At 42.2% G+C, this 20000-nt stretch overlaps 1 protein-coding gene across 1 annotated transcript in view; it reads left to right on the forward strand.

Annotated features, from left to right (window-relative positions):
* Positions 1-15297, forward strand: part of LOC105891015 (microfibril-associated glycoprotein 4-like) — a 20380-nt gene extending 5083 nt beyond the window's left edge. Inside the window, exons 2-5 of the mRNA XM_031561760.2 lie at positions 13410-13607; positions 13858-13954; positions 14171-14338; positions 14633-15297. Of these exons, the coding sequence (XP_031417620.1) occupies positions 13410-13607; positions 13858-13954; positions 14171-14338; positions 14633-14883 (714 nt within the window). The 3' untranslated portion in view covers positions 14884-15297. The remainder of the gene's footprint in view (positions 1-13409; positions 13608-13857; positions 13955-14170; positions 14339-14632) is intronic.
* The last annotated feature ends 4703 nt before the right edge of the window (positions 15298-20000 follow it).

The following is a 20000-nucleotide window of genomic DNA, read 5'->3' on the forward strand; positions in this document are numbered from 1 at the left end:
CGAGGCCCAGGCCTTCAGTGCCGCAGTCATTAGCAGGTGCTGACTCCGTCATCTGCCATTACACAACCACGCAGGATTCACTCACCTACCAGTGGAGTGACGGACGGACAGGAGACGAGAGACCGCGCCACGGGTTCATGTTTCACAACGCTCTCTCCTTTTCATCCTCACATTATTGAACGGTAAATGAAGGGGAAAGGTGTGTGTGTGTGTGTGTGTGTGTGTGTGTGTGTGTGTGTGTGTGTGTGTGTGATTGTGAGGGGGGGCAGTAAGTGTGTGTGCATGTGTGTGTGTGTGTGTGTGTGTGTCTGTGTGTGTGTGTGTGTGTGTATGTGTGTTCATGTGTGTCTGTGTGTCTCTGTGTGTGTGTGTGTGTGTGATAGAGAGGGGGGGCAGTAAGTGTGTGTGCATGCACACGCAAGAGAGGAGGTGTTGTTTGTACGAGTATGTGTGTAGATGAGTGTAGGTTACAATTATGTGTAGGTTACATGAGTGAGAAAGAGTGTGTATGTGTGTGTGTGTGTGTGTTTGTCTGTGTGTGTGTGTGTGTGTGTGTGTGTGTGTGTGTGTGCGTGTGTGCGTGTGTGTGTGTGTGAGGGTGTGTGGTTACTCTCTTTTCCAGGGCCGGTGTGCAAGATGCCTGGGCCCAGGACAAAACTATTTCAACAGGGACCCCACCTCCACGCCAATTAAAGTTACAAAAATATGCTTGACAGCTGGCTTGGAATATTCACCACCATGCTTCATCGTTACGTCAACTTGACTTTGAAAAATTTAAAATTCAAGGCTGTGTGAAATTAGATCGCATTAGTAGACTAGCTTATTAATTAATAAGATAACTTCCAATTCATAATCACTTCCAAAATTTAAGTTAGCAAATGTTAAAATGATGAGTTGTTGACAATCACTTTTAAAATCTAAAGTGTAAAGAGCACAGTGAATTTACGCCCTTATGTTGCCTTCTGCCACATTCTTTTACAGATTTTGCGCCAGCAGGCTCTCTATTGAAAGCAGTGTCAAACCACCAATCTGTCTTAAGACAAAGTACAGCGCAAAGAGTTGTTTTATAAGTTACATCTCACTTTAATTAGCTAGCTGTTTTCCTTTCAGCCAGCTGCTAGATATTCACTTAAAGTTACAAATAGCCTACCTTGGTGGCTAGCCAGCCTGCTAGCTGACGGTAGTCTACTGTACATGAGAAGGACCACATATTTACTAATGTCACAAACGTAGCAACAACAACGTCCAACCTTTCTGTTTGTGGTGCCCCTATCTTGTTTTTAGAAACTTAGCCATTCACCCTCTTGTGTGTAGAATTTTCTGTTTTCTTTTTGCTTATGAGCGACAGATTTGTGAGCTGACATTTTGACGGCTGAATTTTGTAAATAAGGGTTTGTGGACGTATTAACATACGCGTACCCTTAAGACCAAACCAATTTGCAACATAGTAGGCATATTTAGGCTACATATTGTAGCATGAAAATTAAGTTATTGATGGCAAGCATCATGTATTCAAAACAACATGTTTTGGGCCCGGGACAACTCTCCTGGTTGCCCTCCCCCAGACACCGGGCCTGCATCTTTCTATCCTTTCATCACACATTGTATGCTTCTTTACAACAGGAGACCTGGACCTTGTCACACATAGCACATAAAAAGGGAACACAGCACATTGCCTTGAAATTGCGTCGGACGATGAGTGACAGGGTTGGAGAACGAGAAGAAGGGAGTGAAAAAAAAAGAAAAAAGGACGGATGGAATGATGAAATGAATGAGTCTCACTGATGCATCCCTGCTATCCCATTAAGGGAGCCTGACATTACTCACCTGCAGTAGAAGAGGGACGATATCGACGGGTGCTATTGACAGCAGCCGAGCCAGCCCCCTTTTCCAGGTCGTCCAGAGATGATTGATTCGGAGAGGGGAGAAAATGTTCAGGCTTCACGGCTCCCCTGTGGCTTCCGAAGCTCTCTCTCTTTCTTTCTCTTTCTCTATTGTCTTCTCTATCTCTCTCTCTCTCTCACGAGCATCTCCAGCTCACTCTTCATCACCCGCCACTCAACCACACACACATTCACATACACACATAGGAACCCACACTCACTTCCACTCCCACACACAGACACAGACACTCAAACACACACACACACACACAGACACTCAAACACACACACACACAGACACTCAAACACACACACACACAGACACACACACACACACACACACACACACACACACACACACACACACACACACACACACACACACACACACAAACACACACATCTTTCTTACTACACTTTCTACCTCTCAGGCACAGATGCATTGATTTTACACACTTGGACGGATACACACCCACACATAGACATAATCTTTTTTTACACACACGCACACACACACACACTCCATATGGCCACTCTCGTGATCCATGCTTGAACTCTCCCCCTCTATCCTGTGTTTCATGTCAGTGCTGTTTCAGCTGGCTCCCTGCCTGCATGGTGCTTGCTGGCCCATTGCGCCAAAATGGTGAGGAAGGGATCTCACTAGACTAGAGCGTCTGGATTTGAGATATTTCATTTCCCAAGGGCTTGTTCAGTCACTGTCCTTTAAGAGAAGTTTCTGGGCTTATCCCCCCCATTCCCCCAGTAGGAGGAGTCGTTTATTGCCCAGGTGACTTATAGCCTGCATACACAGCGAGGCGGTTTTGGAGATGATTAAATAGAGCAGAGAGAGTAAGCTGTGCCTGGCACCCCAGTGAAAAGTTTCTACTCTGACAAACAGAAGGAGGGGGGGAGGGGGGATCCTCACCAGCTTCAACAAACTCTGCCCTCACTGCCACCTCTAGAAGAGTTGATGGTATGTTTTGGAGGGCGAGGACGAGTCAGGTTACTGCAAATACAAACCACTGCTTAGGGACTGTAGAATCTTCAATGTGACACGTGACGGTGCAAACTGTACAGTATGTGTGCCGATGGAGTAACCCCCTATCACAATAGCTCGCCTCACAATGTGGAAGTGAAACAGCATGTCTGCATTGGTATGTAATTAAATTTCATGTTATTTGTAAGAAACATCTTCAACAACATGCATGTGCACAGGCAACTGTAGACTACAGCGCACCCTGAACTGTAGAATCTTCAATGTGACACGTGACGGCGCAAATTGTACAAACACAGCGTTGCGGGAATCTGAAAGCTCCATCTCCGCAACTATGGGAACATAATGACTGTCGATCTCCATAAAGCTGTTTTTTTTTTCCCCTTTTCCCTTTCCTTTTCCTTACACAATGTTGGGCGATAAAAAGTAATTAAATATGCTTGTTAAGAATAACAGGAGGCCTTCCCAGGAAACATTTCAGGAGCACGGCAGTGTGAGTGATATTTCAATTACCGCCTCGGCTTATCTGTGCCATTGTAATCATGTTCCATAATAGTCTATTATCCACGGCTCCACATCGCATTTTCTTTCCTTTTTTTTTTCCTTGTCTATTTTTTTTCACCATCACTTGTTATTGAACAGGATTCCACATTGCGTCGTCCTTCTGCCCCGCTAACGCCCCAGGCAACAGATTGGGAGGAGAATAGAGAATTGTTCTTTTTTTCTTTCATTGCATTGCAAAAAAGAGAAAGCGAGAAAGAGAAACATGAATATTATTCGAGGCACGTTACAAATAAATACAGCTTGAGATTTAATGAGAGAATGTTTCTGATGTTACCTGCAGCTTTAGATGGGGCAGTGTTGACACATTGTCTATCTATTTATCTATCTATCTGTATGTTTGTCTTCTTTTTTTCTTTGTCTTTCCTTTCATTTTCTACATTTTGTAGACTCCCTTATTGTTTACTTGTAGGAGATTTATCAGACCCTTGGGGACCACAAAACAGAGAGAGAATGAGATAAAGAGCAAAAGAAAGACAGAGACTAAGGAACAAAAAATAAGGGAGAAAGAGAGAGAGAGGGAGAGCGAAAGAGGGAGAGAGAGAGAGAGAGAGAGAGAGAGAGAGAGGGAGAGAGAGAGAGGGATGAAATGGAAAAATAAGGGAGAGGGTGGAAGAGAGGGAGCAGGAGCAAGAGAAAGTAAGGGAGAGAGAGGGAGAGAGATATAGGTGAATGGGGGAAAGAGAGGCTTTCACATGTGAGTGAAGATCCCAGCGGGTTTGCCCATTTTTTATGATTACCTTTATGACAACTCATATGCTCGCACGCACGCACGCACGCACGCACGCACGCACGCACACACACACACACACACACACACACACACACACACACACACACACACGCACACACACACACACACAATGATTCAGTTCACTGGCCTGGCTCGCTACTGCAGCCCTCCCACACTCTTCAAAATGTTTGCTTTGATTGTGTGTGTGTGAGTGTGAGTGTGAGTGTGAGGAAGAGAAAGAGAAAGAGAAACAGAGAGAGAGAGAGTATCTGTCTCCGTATCTGGTTAGCCTTCACTTTTATTGGTAAAGGTGTGGATTTATTATACCTGTACTTTTATTGGTAGAAGTATGGATTCATTATCCCTGCATGCTGTTAAAGTAAGTACTTTTTGCCTTAGACATTTCCTGTACGTATGGGCTAGAAGTGCTTTGCTGAGCACACCTAATGCAGGGTATGACTTGTGCCATATTTATCTGCACATGAAAGCATATTGTCTTTGTCAGAGAACAAGTGTCTTATATTTTCATCTGTAGAGCTTTTGACCTTCATCATAAAGAAGAGGGAAAAATTGGACAAGTCTTCCCGACAACATTGTAAGATGACCTAAGAATAGGTACTTGAATACAAGTGTGCATGCTCAGACCAAGATGATTGATACTTGTCATTGAAAATAAAGTGCGTCCAGCTTGTGCACCTTCAGAATGCTGTGCAGGAACCCTTTTAACTCACTCGATGTCTGCTTCCATGGTGGACTTGACATCTTGTTGTTGGCAGAAGCAACGAGCCTATACTTAGGCTGGTTTGACTGTGTAATATTGTTTTTATGTTAATTTAAGTTTATTATTATTATTAGTAGTAGTATTATTATTATTAATAATAATAATAATAATAATAATATGGTATATTAGCTAACATTGGCTAACATAGTAGTTAATATCACCAAACCATTAACTTCACACGTAATACACAATGTTTCATACTGGAGGTCAAGGTTTGTTCGTGTGGAACTAAAACTGTGTGAATCACTCATTACATTCAGGATCCCTTACATAACATTGGAACATTGATCTTTAATATGATCATGGTGTGAACTACTGAGAGTTAATGGAACCTTATTGCAAAGTGTTTCTCTGTAGCATCACATGCAGAAAAAAAAAACACACACAGACCAACAGGACATCGCCTCCCAGTGACTTCCCAGAATGCTCCCTGGTTGTTTCTCCGGTGCAGAAATGAAAGAAAAAAAAATCAATGGCGCAGACATAATTTACCCCACACGAGAGACGAGTTCCTCCCCCTGTATATCACCGTCTTCACAAAGACCAAAGCACCAAATTCTCAGGATGCCACTTTCTCCTCCTTTTCTCTTGTCCACTCTCCACTCGGCCTCCGCCACCCCCGGGAGGAGTCCGCAGATTAGATCCGAAGCGCCACGAGGGAACCACAACCGTCAGCACAGCCATTAGTTGCCTACAGGAAGCTGAGCAAAACGAACAGCGTTTTTACTGGCCTGGTGTTGTTTGTAAACAAACAAGTAAAGAGGGGCTTTTACGTCTTCTTCAGTTTGTTTCCACAGTAAACACATAAGTGGCTTTTTATGTCTACAATTGGCCTCGTATTAGTCTTCTAATGTTCTTTTGCTTTCAAACTCCTCCTATTACTGTGAGCAAAACAGGCATGGGTATAACTGAGTTGGGACCAAGACCAACCTGCTGCTGTGCTAGTCTGTATTAGCCTGGGTCCATCATTCTGGGATCTACAAATCAGACACTTCTGGGCAGACATAGATCCCCAGCCAAGTCCACTTCTGTCTTAGTTGCTGCCGGATGAGGTTCTCTTCAGGTATCTTCCCCATATGGAAATAGTAATTTAGTTTCATTCTCATATAGTATTTGTGATAACAGTGTGATAACACACATAATTATGGCCTCTTTCATATCCAGTAACAGAGAAAATAATATACATTTTATATATGACCTACCTTGGATGTTGAAGGGCATTATACTAATTTAGGATGAAATGTATATGCAAGCTCTTTACCACTGATTTATCATGCAAATATTGTACCTGACAAGTGTGATTCCTAGATGTTTTTAACCTTTTCCATGAGGGTCAACACAGACAGCATCTCTCTTTCTCTCTCTCTCTCTTTCTCTCCCTCTCTCCCCCCCCCCTCTCTCTCTCTCTATCTCTCTTTCTCTCTCTCTTTCTCTCTCTCTCTGGCTCTAAATATTTCGAGGACAGAGCCATCTATCTCTCATTGATTTGATCCAATCAAGACTGCAGCTCCTGACTGGAACCGACCAGGAAGAGACCCTTTTGTCTGATCTCTCAGCTGCCATCCTGGCCCTTGTCTGGAGGCCTGTGCTCAGCATTTCTCCTCTTGGCATCCACAGGGGTGGGGGTGGATAGACTCTTTTCTTAACTGCATTCTTCAACCCAGAATCACTATAATCTCTGCTTGTCACAACTCCACCTGCCGCCTGTTTCTATAATGACAGAGTAATGGAGCCAGGAAAATCCGAAAGAAAACAGTTTTATTTTTGGGAAGCCGAGGAGAAAGAGGTTCTTATGCAGTTCACACTCCCATATAGTTCACTCCCACACACTCCACCGTGTATTACAACCGCAGGCTCTCAAGTGCTTCAGGGTTCATTCATTAATTTAATCTTTTCTCACTCGCTTTTGGCTTTCTCAGATCATAATAAAAGATTCTCAAAACTGCTAGTTCAACCTCCACATCATCTAGTCACGTGTGCACATAATAACAGCATTCAGCTCTCAGTTTGCTTTTGCACATTCATGCAAAAAAGGTACAATTACCTGCTCTTTAATCGTACCCCCCCCCCCCCCCCCCCCAAAACATTAATTGTGTAAGTCATGACATGCAAATGGGTTGAAGCAGTTATCATTATGTGTTAACCGTATGCTCCATCAATTTTCAGTGATATGGTATAGAATAGAATATGGAATTACCCCTTACCCCATAGTCATGACATGCAAATGGTTTAAAGCAGTTATCAAAGTCGTTTTATTGTTGTCACACAGCACGACACACATCAACACACACGTGCATTGGGCGGCTAATATCATTATGTGTTAACCGTATGCTCCATCAATTTCAGTGACATGGTAAAAAAAATAGAATATAGTAAGTAAGTAAGTAAGACTTTATTTATATAGCACATTTTGTACAAGAATTGCAGTTCAAAGTGCTTGAATATAGAATTAGAATGTTTGACAAGCTACTTGTCATTCAAATATTGATTGTTTACATGCGTTTGATGATGATTAATTCAATTTGTTCAATGGCAAACAATGAGTGTAAAACCTCGTAGGCCACCAAGCCAGCGTGGATGTTTCAGACCAGCATGAGGGGAAACCCCAGCAATGACATGTTCAGTCATATTTCCACTACCAGGCTTTACGGAACACAAAATAAGAAATGGTTCAACCAGGTTTTTGTGAGTTTTTTTTCCTTTTCAATTTGCGGAAAGGAAGTGTAGAAAACTTCAGTTTTCACAGTTAAACACACACACAGAGAGAGAGAGAGAGAGACACAGACACACACACACACACACACACACACACACACACACACACACACACACACACACCCACACAGACCAACACGATACATCCATAGCTAATTCACTTTTTACAGAACACAAAATCTTACCTTCTTCTAAATCATCCACAGGGATCTCATTCATGAGAATGGGAGAGGTTTCGTAAGAAGCAGCATGGCAAATCGCGTATTGTGTGATCATTTGGGTCAATGTAAACCTTTTTCACAAAAACAGCATTAAGGAATAGTTTGGTGGACTATTCTTTGGTGGAAGAAAACTGATTACTGATCTATTTTACTCAGTACTTTATCCAACAGTAAAGTTATTTTCTGAATGAAGATGAAATCTGATGATCATCATGATTGGATAACATTGCTTGGTTCTCAAAGAATGTACAGTATGTGGCATGCAAGGGGTTTTCCCGTTGTTTCTGAACAGGATGTATTGTCCAGTCTCTCAAGTAGTTTTCTGCATTCTGCTACAATATTCAACAATCACTTGGAGTCTTGTTGAATTGAAATGAATGTCAGTGACATGAATAGCATTCAACATGCTAGAAACATACAACAATCAGGTATGGTGATACATTACTATGAGTGAAAGACGCAGCAAAAAGCAAATTTGGATGTAAGGACTACACTCCAGTCACCCACACTGGCTGCTCCACCCCTTCACAGTCATGAACTTCATGCCCACACTGGCATCCCACACGCATATACCCCAGCAGTAACAGTTTACCCCAGGGTGCCCCACTAGTGCTTCACCCAAACATGGGGTGCCTCACACATGACTCCAGGGGGTCTGATGCTAACTTTTGCTGTAACTTTTGCTTGCATTAAATCTATCCCTAGTGTCTGCAATTGTCGTGGAAAATGTGGAGTTCTTAAGAAACTTCTCAAGGCAAACAGTTATGAATATACTGAACGGTTTATTTCAGAATAGTTAACTGCTGCTGAGCTGGTCCATGGAGCATCTCAAAACCCTAAGCTTAAGGTAAGAGCGATCAGGCAGACTAACTCAGGACAAAGTTCACAAGCCCTTTTTTTTAGATCTAGCCACCTCTCTTCTTCCCTGTACCCCTGTTCTTGCTTACCTAATCAGAATTAACCACATTGAGAACCTTTGTTACATCTATTTTTAACAGCGTGCATATTGCACAGTTTCCTGTGATAACAGGTGTCTCGCCTTTTCTGGTATGGAGTTTGGAGACTGCCTATCTTTCTGAAGGCCTGTGACCTTGTCATGGCCTGTCTGCCATGTGGTTTATCAGAAAAGGCATCTCCACCACATGATTTATCAGAAAAGGTATCTCTGCCACGTGGTTTATCAGAAAAGATATCTCTGCCATGTGGTTTATCAGAAAAGGTATGTCTGCCACCAGGGCCGGAGTGGGGCCACTTTTCAGCCCAGGAATTTCAGGCCCAAGACCGGCCCACTTTTTCCATGGTAGTGGAAATTGGATAAATGAAGCAACAGTTCAGCTCTTACTATCCTGTAGTTTTCTTTTTATTAATACCATGGTTCAACAAATAATGTAAAGGTTAAATAATAATCCACTTAAGCTGAGAAGTTAACGAAAAATATTCCACAAGGATAGGTTGATAAATTAACAAAAGCAGAAATAAATAAATAAATCATTTGAAACGTATCCCACTCTTCAACAAAGAGGCATATTGAACTAATGTTACAGTTCAACTCACAGTAGGCTACAGTATACAGTTACATTGCGAAAAGCACCAACAGCATCTACAGCATCAGTAACCGCCTAAGCAGTGCACTGGTTTCAGCCACTTTATCTATAACTGTGTCGTTGCTTATAGACATGAGGATTTCCTTCTCTTTGCACATTAACATGAAAGCCTCCAAGTTGTCCTGACTCAATGATCTTCGTAGCCTATTCTTCACAAATTCTAAGGTTGAGAAGCTTCTCTCACATGCAACCTGTGTGATGGACAAAGTCAACAGAAACTTATATGCTAACCCAATGACATGATAAGCATCTGTGAGGAGGTTGTACTGCGAGAGTATTAAATGGACACAAATGGCACAGTTTTTGCAGGAGGAACAGGTCCTGCTTTCAAGCTCCATCTCTAGTAATATTTTGCTTGCGAATAGGTTACAACGCTACAACGATATTAACCAACGCTACAACGTTAGCCTAATAGTTACGTTGCTAATCATTAGGCCTATGTCTCTCTTTACCAGTTGCCACTTGTGTTTGTCCTCTTGAAAATAAATCGGTAAGCTTGGCACATTTAGCAGCATCCTCCTCCAATGACTTTCTTTTTTTCAACCTGGCTTTTTCAGCCCCTCTTCCTCCCATCCATCCTCCCTGACGCGTATCGTTGCGGTAGAGCCAGCCCAGCTATCGGTAGTCTGAGAAAACTTTTTGGAAAAGACGGGCTATGGACCCAACCAACTCTATTTGGGAGGGGAAAACTCCCTTGCATGATACAACCCATGCAGAGGCTGCGGTGTCAGAATGAGGAACGTGTGTAGCCTACTTTAAGAAAAGATGGACTAACGTAACAAATGTCAAAAAATTAAATTCTCGACCGGCCCAGAAGTGAAGCGGCCCACCGGGAACTCTCCCGATTCTCCCGATTACCCACCCCGGGCCTGTCTGCCACGTGGTTTATCAGAAAAGGTATCTCTGCCACGTGGTTTATCAGAAAAGGTATCTCTACCACGTGGTTTATCAGAAAAGGTATCTCTGCCACGTGGTTTATCAGAAAAGGTATCTCTACCATGTGGTTTATCAGAAAAGGTATCTCTACCACGTGGTTTATCAGAAAAGGTATCTCTGCCACGTGGTTTATCAGAAAAGGCCCTTCTTCCGTGTGGCAGCCTTCTCATCTAACTGCTACTTCTATCTGTTGAGATGTCCATGTTCCAGTATCAGCAATACACACATTATTCAACAACACAGTTGGTGCAGAATACTGTTGGAATACTGTTGGTGCAGAATACTGTTTTGTATTTAAACTAAGGTCTTATTATTCTTATTATGTTTAAATCAGTTCCAAGTTCCACAAGTTAGTACACAAATGTTAATATATTTTAATAAAGTTTGCCTGTTGAAGTTAATATCAACTAAGTTTTGTTTTATATGGGGGGGGGGGGCTGCCGGGCAGTGTCCCAACCAATGCTGAGACCAAACCTACGCCCTTGACCACCCCACACACACACTTCTGCCACCAGCAATAGCAAAGGGAGAGAGCCGCCATAACTGAACGGAATGCGGAACTTTAGCTGACATGCAGAACTTTAGCTGACATGCGGAACTTTAGCTGACATGCGGAACTTGTGATAAACTTGTTCAATCAGGTTTTTGTGATCAGTAACTTGATAGGGGTAGGGTGACCCATTCCTAGGGATGGAATTCTTTAATGAATGACGTCAGTCTTCTGTTGCACCAGTTTATATTGCAGTGATTTGGTAGGATCTGGCAGTTATCTGCATCAAGTTTTGAGAGCAACTTCACTCGAACGGTACATATGTTTTGATGTGTCGTGACTGTAAAAGGTGTTGGGTCTACGGCTTCTTAAGACTGTTCATAATCATTAGGCCTATGTCTCTCTTTACCAGTTGCCACTTGTGTTTGTCCTCTTGAAAATAAATCGGTAAGCTTGGCACATTTGGCAGCATCCTCCTCCAATGACTTTCTTTTTTTCAACCTGGCTTTTTCAGCCCCTCTTCCTCCCATCCATCCTCCCTGACGCGTATCGTTGCGGTAGAGCCAGCCCAGCTATCGGTAGTCTGAGAAAACTTTTTGGAAAAGACGGGCTATGGACCCAACCAACTCTATTTGGGAGGGGAAAACTCCCTTGCATGGTACAACCCATGCAGAGGCTGCGGTGTCAGAATGAGGAACGTGTGTAGCCTACTTTAAGAAAAGATGGACTAACGTAACAAATGTCAAAAAATAAAATTCTCGACCGGCCCAGAAGTGAAGCGGCCCACCGGGAACTCTCCCGATTCTCCCGATTACCCACCCCGGGCCTGTCTGCCACGTGGTTTATCAGAAAAGGTATCTCTGCCACGTGGTTTATCAGAAAAGGTATCTCTGCCACGTGGTTTATCAGAAAAGGTATCTCTACCACATGGTTTATCAGAAAAGGTATCTCTGCCACGTGGTTTATCAGAAAAGGTATCTCTGCCACGTGGTTTATCAGAAAAGGCCCTTCTTCCGTGTGGCAGCCTTCTCATCTAACTGCTACTTCTATCTGTTGAGATGTCCATGTTCCAGTATCAGCAATACCCACATTATTCAACAACACAGTCGGTGCAGAATACTGTTGGAATACTGTTGGTGCAGAATACTGTTTTGTATTTAAACTAAGGTCTTATTATTCTTATTATGTTTAAATCAGTTCCAAGTTCCACAAGTTAGTACACAAATGTTAATATATTTTAATAAAGTTTGCCTGTTGAAGTTAATATCAACTAAGTTTTGTTTTATATGGGGGGGGGGGGGCTGCCGGGCAGTGTCCCAACCAATGCTGAGACCAAACCTACGCCCTTGACCACCCCACACACACACTTCTGCCACCAGCAATAGCAAAGGGAGAGAGCCGCCATAACTGAACGGAATGCGGAACTTTAGCTGACATGCGGAACTTGTGATAAACTTGTTCAATCAGGTTTTTGTGATCAGTAACTTGATAGGGGTAGGGTGACCCATTCCTAGGGATGGAATTCTTTAATGAATGACGTCAGTCTTCTGTTGCACCAGTTTATATTGCAGTGATTTGGTAGGATCTGGCAGTTATCTGCATCAAGTTTTGAGAGCAACTTCACTCGAACGGTACGTATGTTTTGATGTGTCGTGACTGTAAAAGGTGTTGGGTCTACGGCTTCTTAAGACTGTTCATTTACTTTTATCCTTAGATATGAAAACGGTTTAGTTTATTTTTTAGAGTCATTGGATGATATGACACTGATTTGATGGAATCACGAGAGAGCAGTATAAATAACTTTAGACTGCATGTCACTACACCACTTTATTTGAGTAAGCATCACTTACTCCTTCCTGTGATTTTCTTCAGAGTGCGTGTTGAGTTTGTGTGGCTGAGTTTACCCATTTGTCAGGGTATACCAGCACAAACATGGACAACAAACAAAAACAAACATGAATGTACAGCTAGTAGACAGTGTTCAATGTTTAGTTATTTTGTCCTGTTAGGATTATTCGTATAATTCATATTACTTTCAGAAGTAAAGGTAGAGAGTTTGACCATTGCACATAGACAGGAATACCTATAGTATACTATGGAGCAGCCAAACTTGCACCTGTACTGTGTGTGTGTGTGTGTGTGTGTGTGTGTGTGTGTGTGTGTGTGTGTGTGTGTGTGTGTGTGTGTGTGTGTGTGTGTGTGAGTACCGGTATGTGTGTGTGAGAAAGAAAGAGCAGAACAGTGAATGTTTGTAATGAATAAATTCTTCATCAGACGATTCTAGAATTCCTGTGATCTTCTGAAGTATTACTGGACTCTCGAAGCGTGGATTTCATTCATCATTTCAAACAATGATGGTAAGATTAAAAATAAAAAGATTTTGATTTTAGGTATATTATTTACGGTAAAATGGTCAATTTAATTTGTCTTTGCCTTACTTCCCTCCCTCCTTTCTATCTATCTATCTGTCTTCTGTTCTTTTGCTGTCCAGATTCAGTGTGTTGTAGTTCTCCTCCTGCCCTGGCTGGGGCAGTGTAACCTCCAGTATCCTACTGACTGTGCAGACCTGCTCTTAAGTGGCAGCAGAGTCAGTGAAGTTTACACCATCTATCCGGATGGCGTTAGCTCTGCTGTTCAGGTCTACTGTGATATGGGCTGTGAGGACATCAAGGAGGAGGGTGGATGGACTGTGAGTTGGCTCTCAGTTGTTGTTTTTGAGATCTCTCTCTCTCTCTCAGTGAGAAAACATTACGATGATGATGACGAGTATTAAAATGTAATGTGAAACATTGGGAAATGTTTAAGCGTATGAAATGGACAGATGTTCTATGAAGCAATGTTGCTGAAACATAACTAAAACTTAACGTTTGACACATTTTTAGCCGTTATTAGATACACATCTAGTTCTGTCTCCTGTCTGAGGTGTCATATGTATGCAGGTGTTTCAGAGGAGAGTGGATGGCACTGTGAACTTCTTCAGGCCTTGGAACCAGTACAAGGACGGGTTTGGCAACGCCTCTGGAGAGTACTGGCTGGGTAAGGTCTGATGGTTGACTAAGGTGTAGCTCAACCTTGCAAGAATTTGTATTCACTGATCATGCGTGTTTGAAATATTTTGCTTGTAAAGATTTTTATGTTGAAATTTGTGCATTTTAAATATTCCCTATGGGACTAGTTTGCATCAACCAACTCAACCTCTAGTTTCTCAACTCTCGTTTACTTGTTTGAAGCTGTTTTTTTTTCTGGCAACAGGATTAGAGTTACTACACACACTCACCAGCAATAGGAGTTACAAGCTAAAAGTGGACATGGAGGACTTTGAGGGCAACAGGGTTTTTGCCAAGTACTCCTCCTTCTTTGTCAGATCAGAGAAAGAGGGGTACAAGCTGACTGTCGGTGGCTTCACCAACGGAGGCGCTGGTGAGTTGGGGAAATGAGAACTTAAAGATTGGATGTGTTTAATTGTAGTTTAATTGTATATATTGCATCACCATAATGATGATGATGATGATGCCTGTGGATGTGACATGGTGCTGTATTTAGTCAAACAATTAGGCAACACATTGCGTTGTAACATCTGCAACTTTAAAGACCCATTTACATAAGGGTATACTTTTCTTCATTAAACGGCCCAAAAAAATCCATAACAACAAATATTTGGACAATTGTTGTTTTGTATGAGTAAAAAACATACTTATTTATTTTCTTTTAAAGGAGACTCTTTGACTCGACACAATGGGCAAAAGTTCAGCACGTTTGACAAGGACCAAGACAACTATTCTGGAAATTGTGCCAACGTTTTTTTCGGGGGCTTCTGGTATGACAAATGCCATGTTTCCAATCCCAATGGCCTTTACTTGTGGGGCCCTACAAGCCACTTTGCTGTTAGTGTGAATTGGCAGGCCTTCAAAGGATACCATTATTCGCTGAAATCCATCACTATGAAGATTAGACCTGAGGTTTAGGCAGCTGTTGAAGTGTCTATGTGTTAGAAGGGATGCATTCTGAAGAAGTGCACCTATTATTAATTATCTCTGTCTCTTCTATCTTTTGGGGTGTTTATAAAGAGGGAAGTGGGTCATATCAGTTCCACTACCCACACAAGCTTATTAGACCTTAATCAGTATAATGAACTTAAAATCTTACTAATTTGACTGGGATGACCTTTTGTTCACATAAAATGCAGCTGTTTTACCTCTGCATTAGTCGCTCTATTTGTGTGTTTTAAGATATTTTAACACGATGGTCTGTGCAGAAAAATGTCTTCATATCTGTAATGGGTGTGGTGTATTTCTCGGGGTCTTAAAGCATAATAAAAATCGGAAGCATAATTGTTGTCCTGTCCTGGAGTTTATATTTGGATCTTCTGCCTACAAAACCCTATCAGAGCTTAATAATCTTTTAAAATGAACAAGACATTAGGATGCCATTTCGCTTCAGCTGTAGGTGTTAGGTTTCCATGAGTCATTCTATCTTCATGTTTGAGACTCTTGCTGATCTGTCTCTCCCTTGATGGTCTATGCAGTGGTAAAGCTTCCTGAGTAATGGGTGATTATTTCTGGGTGTTAAAGCTCAGTAAAACATGGAAGCCTCTTTATTTTCCTGTCCTGGAGTTCATCATTGAATTTGCTGAAACATGATATACTGAAAATAAAAATAAAATACTTAGTTTTTCTTTCCAATTTTTTTTTCATTTTTCTTACTTTCTTTTCATTGTAATGGCAAGCTGGCCTCTAAGAGGCGCATGACCCTGGCTTATTACAACTCCTTTGTGAAGTAGCGCCACCTTGTGAATAATCAAATATCACTAGCCACTATCTTGTGATTTAAAGGTTCAAACTTTTAAAAACGCTGCATCACTATCACATTCTTTGTACACATGCCAAAATCGGTGAAAATTCGACAGTGGGGGCGCTACAACCGTTGAAAACAGTTTCAGCAAAAACATTCAGAAACTTTAAGGCAAGTTGGCCTCTATGAGGCTTATTATGATCAATGTGTGGAGTGGCGCCACCTAATGAATAATGGTCAAAAAGACGTTTACTGACGTGACTATATAGCAACCCAAACCAGATAGCCCTTACACCAATAATCAGCCTACGATGAACCCGATGGCCCAGTCTGTCAAGTGAAGGTTTCTCTCTCTCGTCTCTCTCTCTCTCTCTCTCTCTCTCTCTCTCTCTCTCTCTCTCTCTCTCTCTCTCTCTCTCTCTCAGTTCAATTAAGTTCAAATAGACTTGATTGATATGACCATAAGAAACAGTATTGCCAAAGCACACTTGGGGAACAGAACACATACATATAGGCTATATATGGATGAAATAGAAAAAAAAAAGTTTTCCCTTTTGTCACACATGTAATCTTAATATCTATGTAGCTGTACTTCCCCAACCAACCAATGCCAATCTCCCTTCAAAAAAAAAAAACCCTGATCTTTTCAATAGCTAGAAATGCCCCTGGTTTGATTATTATAGACATGTGGTCTTAAGTGATTTGGAATACCCTTTTCCCCTATAAAAGTCTGGTGAATTAACATTTTATAGCCTTTTTAGTTGAATTGTGGTTTTACCTGAATATCCATCTAAGCAAATTGCATCTTTGGACACAGGTATTTTTATTTTCATTGTACAAATAGTAAATCAAATTAATGTGAATTAAACGATGCTTTGATACGTCAAGCAAGCTTGCCATGTTTGATTGGTTGTGAGAGGTCAGGCTGGGTCAGTGGCCAAGGCACGAGTCACGACAGGCCAGGAACAAGATGAACAGACACAGCTACTGCCTGTGATGTTAGTCTCATAAATCCTGTATGATGGGCTATACAGGTGACTTTTTATTTGGTCCATTAATGTGCTATTTGTTGGCAATTCAAATACATTAATATAGCTTATTGCATCATGTGTTGACGTGGTGTGGCATGACTCCTGTAGGCCCTCTACAGGTATTAAATATGTCACGTAAGGGGGGCACTGTGGCGCAAGCAGTAGCCCCGACCATATACGGGCTTGAACACCCACGGGGACACGGGTTTGAATCCGACCTGCTGTCATTTTCGATCCCACTCTCCACCTCTTTTCTCCAGCTCATTTCCTGTCCAAACCTTCACTGTCCTATCTGAATAAAGGCAAAATGGGCAAAAACAAATCTTTAAAAAAAAATATATATATATATACATATATATATATTGTATATGTCACTTAAACACAGGGTGGTTTGGACGGTGAGTTGCTTCTTGCTGTATGTGCCCTGGAGTCAGAGGGCCTAGAGGGATCTCGTACACAGGGCCACTTGATTTCACAATCCATCCATGCTCATTCTCTCACTTTGTGCGGCTGCCATATCGCAGAGCGCAGTGTTTACTTCTGAGGCATAGGGTAGGCATTTTAAGCAAGTCACAGCCTTTTGCCGATAATCCATACTGTTGTGCTGTTCTCATGAATAGTTTAAAAAAAATGCACTTCATGGTGGGAAAATATTAAGGATGATTCCAGAAATGTAGACTGACTGAGAAAAACTGTCATGGGTTCATAATGATGAGCTTTAATTGCCTGATGAAAAAATATTACATATATTTAAACTCTGAACCAAAACACTGGATCGCTTCGTCTATCGATCCGGGCATCGTGGATATACGTGCCATCGTTGTGTGTGCATGATTACACTCCCCTTGAAGCTTGTTTCTCGCTAACGACGTAACACCCTGCCCACAGGTTCTGCGTGTCGGTGCAACAGGGTAGAAATCCACCCCCGCATACTCACCGATACATAATGTTACTGCTCCCACTCATGTTTCCTCCTCACAACTGAACTATGGACAACATCAAAGTTTTTCCTTCTGACATGGGAGGGAGAGGGAGAGAGAGAGACGGAGGAGGGGGAAACAGGCATCTCTATGACAGAAAGAGAGAGAGAGAAAAGGAGGAGAAAAAACATGCATCTCTGGGAGAGAGGGAGAGAGAGACAGAGAAAGAGAGAGAGAGAGAGACGGAGCAGGGGAAAACATGCATCTCTTTGAGAGAAAGAGAGAGAGAGAGAGAGAGAGCAGGGAAAAAAACATGCATCTCTGGGAGAGAGGGAGAGAGAGACAGAGAGAGAGAGAGACGGAGCGGGGGAAAACATGCATCTCTTTGAGAGAAAGAGAGAGAGAGAGAGAGCAGGGAAAAAACATGCATCTCTGAGAGAGAGAGAGAGCAAGAGAGCAGGAAAAAACATGCATCTCTGAGAGAGAGAGAGAGCAGGGGTAAAGCATGCATCTCTGAGAGAGAGAGAGAGAGAGAGAGAGAGAGCAGGGGTAAAGCATGCATCTCTGAGAGAGAGAGAGAGAGAGAGAGCAGGGGTAAAGCATGCATCTCTGAGAGAGAGAGAGAGAGAGAGCAGGGGTAAAGCATGCATCTCTGAGAGAGAGAGAGAGAGAGCAGGGAAAAAACATGCATCTCTATGTCACTCTTCTGCTTTGACAACCTTTTTTCCCCCCTCTGTGGCTGTTCTTGTCTGAAGTGTTTGAGAGACTTTAATCACCGCGTCAGGGCCTTCCCCGGCTTACCAAAGGGCCTTATCTGCCACTTTTCAAGAACGCTGTGAGCTTTCATGTCCAAAATGTGTGATCGCGAGGGGAAAATATGATTAAATTATACGGGAACATCCAGCCAGTGGGCGCCTAGTGAACTGGCTTCACCCCCCTCGCCATCCATAGCTCTTTTTCTCAGCCGTTTTGTGGGGGCTCTATCTTGGGACAAAATGGAGCACTTAGTAGTGGAAGGAAAAAAACGAAGGATGAGGCCATTTTTGAAAGTACAGCTCCGTGCCATCGAGTGTTTTGTTTGTCAGCAAATATGATGCGGTTTGATGCCCACGCGAGCACCGGGTGCTGGTGGATATCTTCCTTCCACTCTGCTCCACTCCACTCATTCTTTTGGAGGCATTTTTCTCTCACTCCCCAAAATGGAGCATCTATGACTGATGTTCCAGATACTTTAGAGCGGACACAGGAAACAAAGAATGTCCTGTGCTTGGTCTGTTAGATGAACACAATTAGGTTTAATACCTTCCCAGCATGTGTGGCTACACGTGTTTAACTTTCACCACACTTGTTTAATCCATCTGTATAGTTCTCTGCTAACCATGCAAGCACCATTAATGCAGTTTTTTTCCCCTCTTTTTTACTCAAGAGCCATAACTAGGATTACAGAATGAGCAATTATTTGACATTAAGAGCAGTTCAGTGAATGAAAGAGATAGGCATTGTACCGAGTAATTGTGGGGGTCTCACGTGAAGCGAATGGCCTAAATGCTAATATAATTACTCTGCCTTTATAGAATATGGAGTATTAGATGGAGCTGACGCAAGAAGGGAGGGAAGAGGGGAATGAGCTGATGGGCCAAGAATTAATTGAACATGACCCTGCACATATTAAGGAAATCAATGTGAGGGGGAGAGAGAGAGAGAGAGAAAGAGAGAGAGAGAGAGAGAGAGAGAGAGAGAGGAGAGAGAGAGAGATGGGAAGTTTCTCCTTTTCTTTTTCTTTTTTAACTACACATATCATTTTTGTAATGGTGCTTTGTGATGGCACTGACTGCCAATACGCTTTAGAATTGATTTTAATGCATGGATGCATGGGCTTTCTCAAAACCTCTGTGTAGCTCTGCGTCCTGGTTATATTTTCTACCACAAGGCTTCTGACCACTTTGATGTAAGGATTCCTGGCAGTTCTTGATCCAAGATGAATTATGAATGATTCTGTGGTAGTGAACCACAGACTGTACAATCTCTCTAATCTCCATTATTTAAAGCAACACTATGCAACAGTTTGACACTTTTTAAGGTATGTTGTCTATGAGCAACTAGTTTTTTGTTTCATCTTCAAATTCAATTTGATGGTATATGGTGATGTGAACACACCTGTCATCGCAACATCGACACGACATCATCAACAATATAGCCAAAAGATGCCAGTTAGCATGTTAGAAAGCTTTTATAAATGCTATTTGGGCTGTTTGTGGTGCTTTTTTTTTTAGCTTCGTAGCTTTCTAGTGTTAAAGCACAACTCCTACATTTATATCAACTGTTTTAAAACTCTTTGGA

This window comes from Clupea harengus, chromosome 24, assembly GCF_900700415.2.
Source record: "Clupea harengus chromosome 24, Ch_v2.0.2, whole genome shotgun sequence".
Taxonomy (NCBI): domain Eukaryota; kingdom Metazoa; phylum Chordata; class Actinopteri; order Clupeiformes; family Clupeidae; genus Clupea; species Clupea harengus.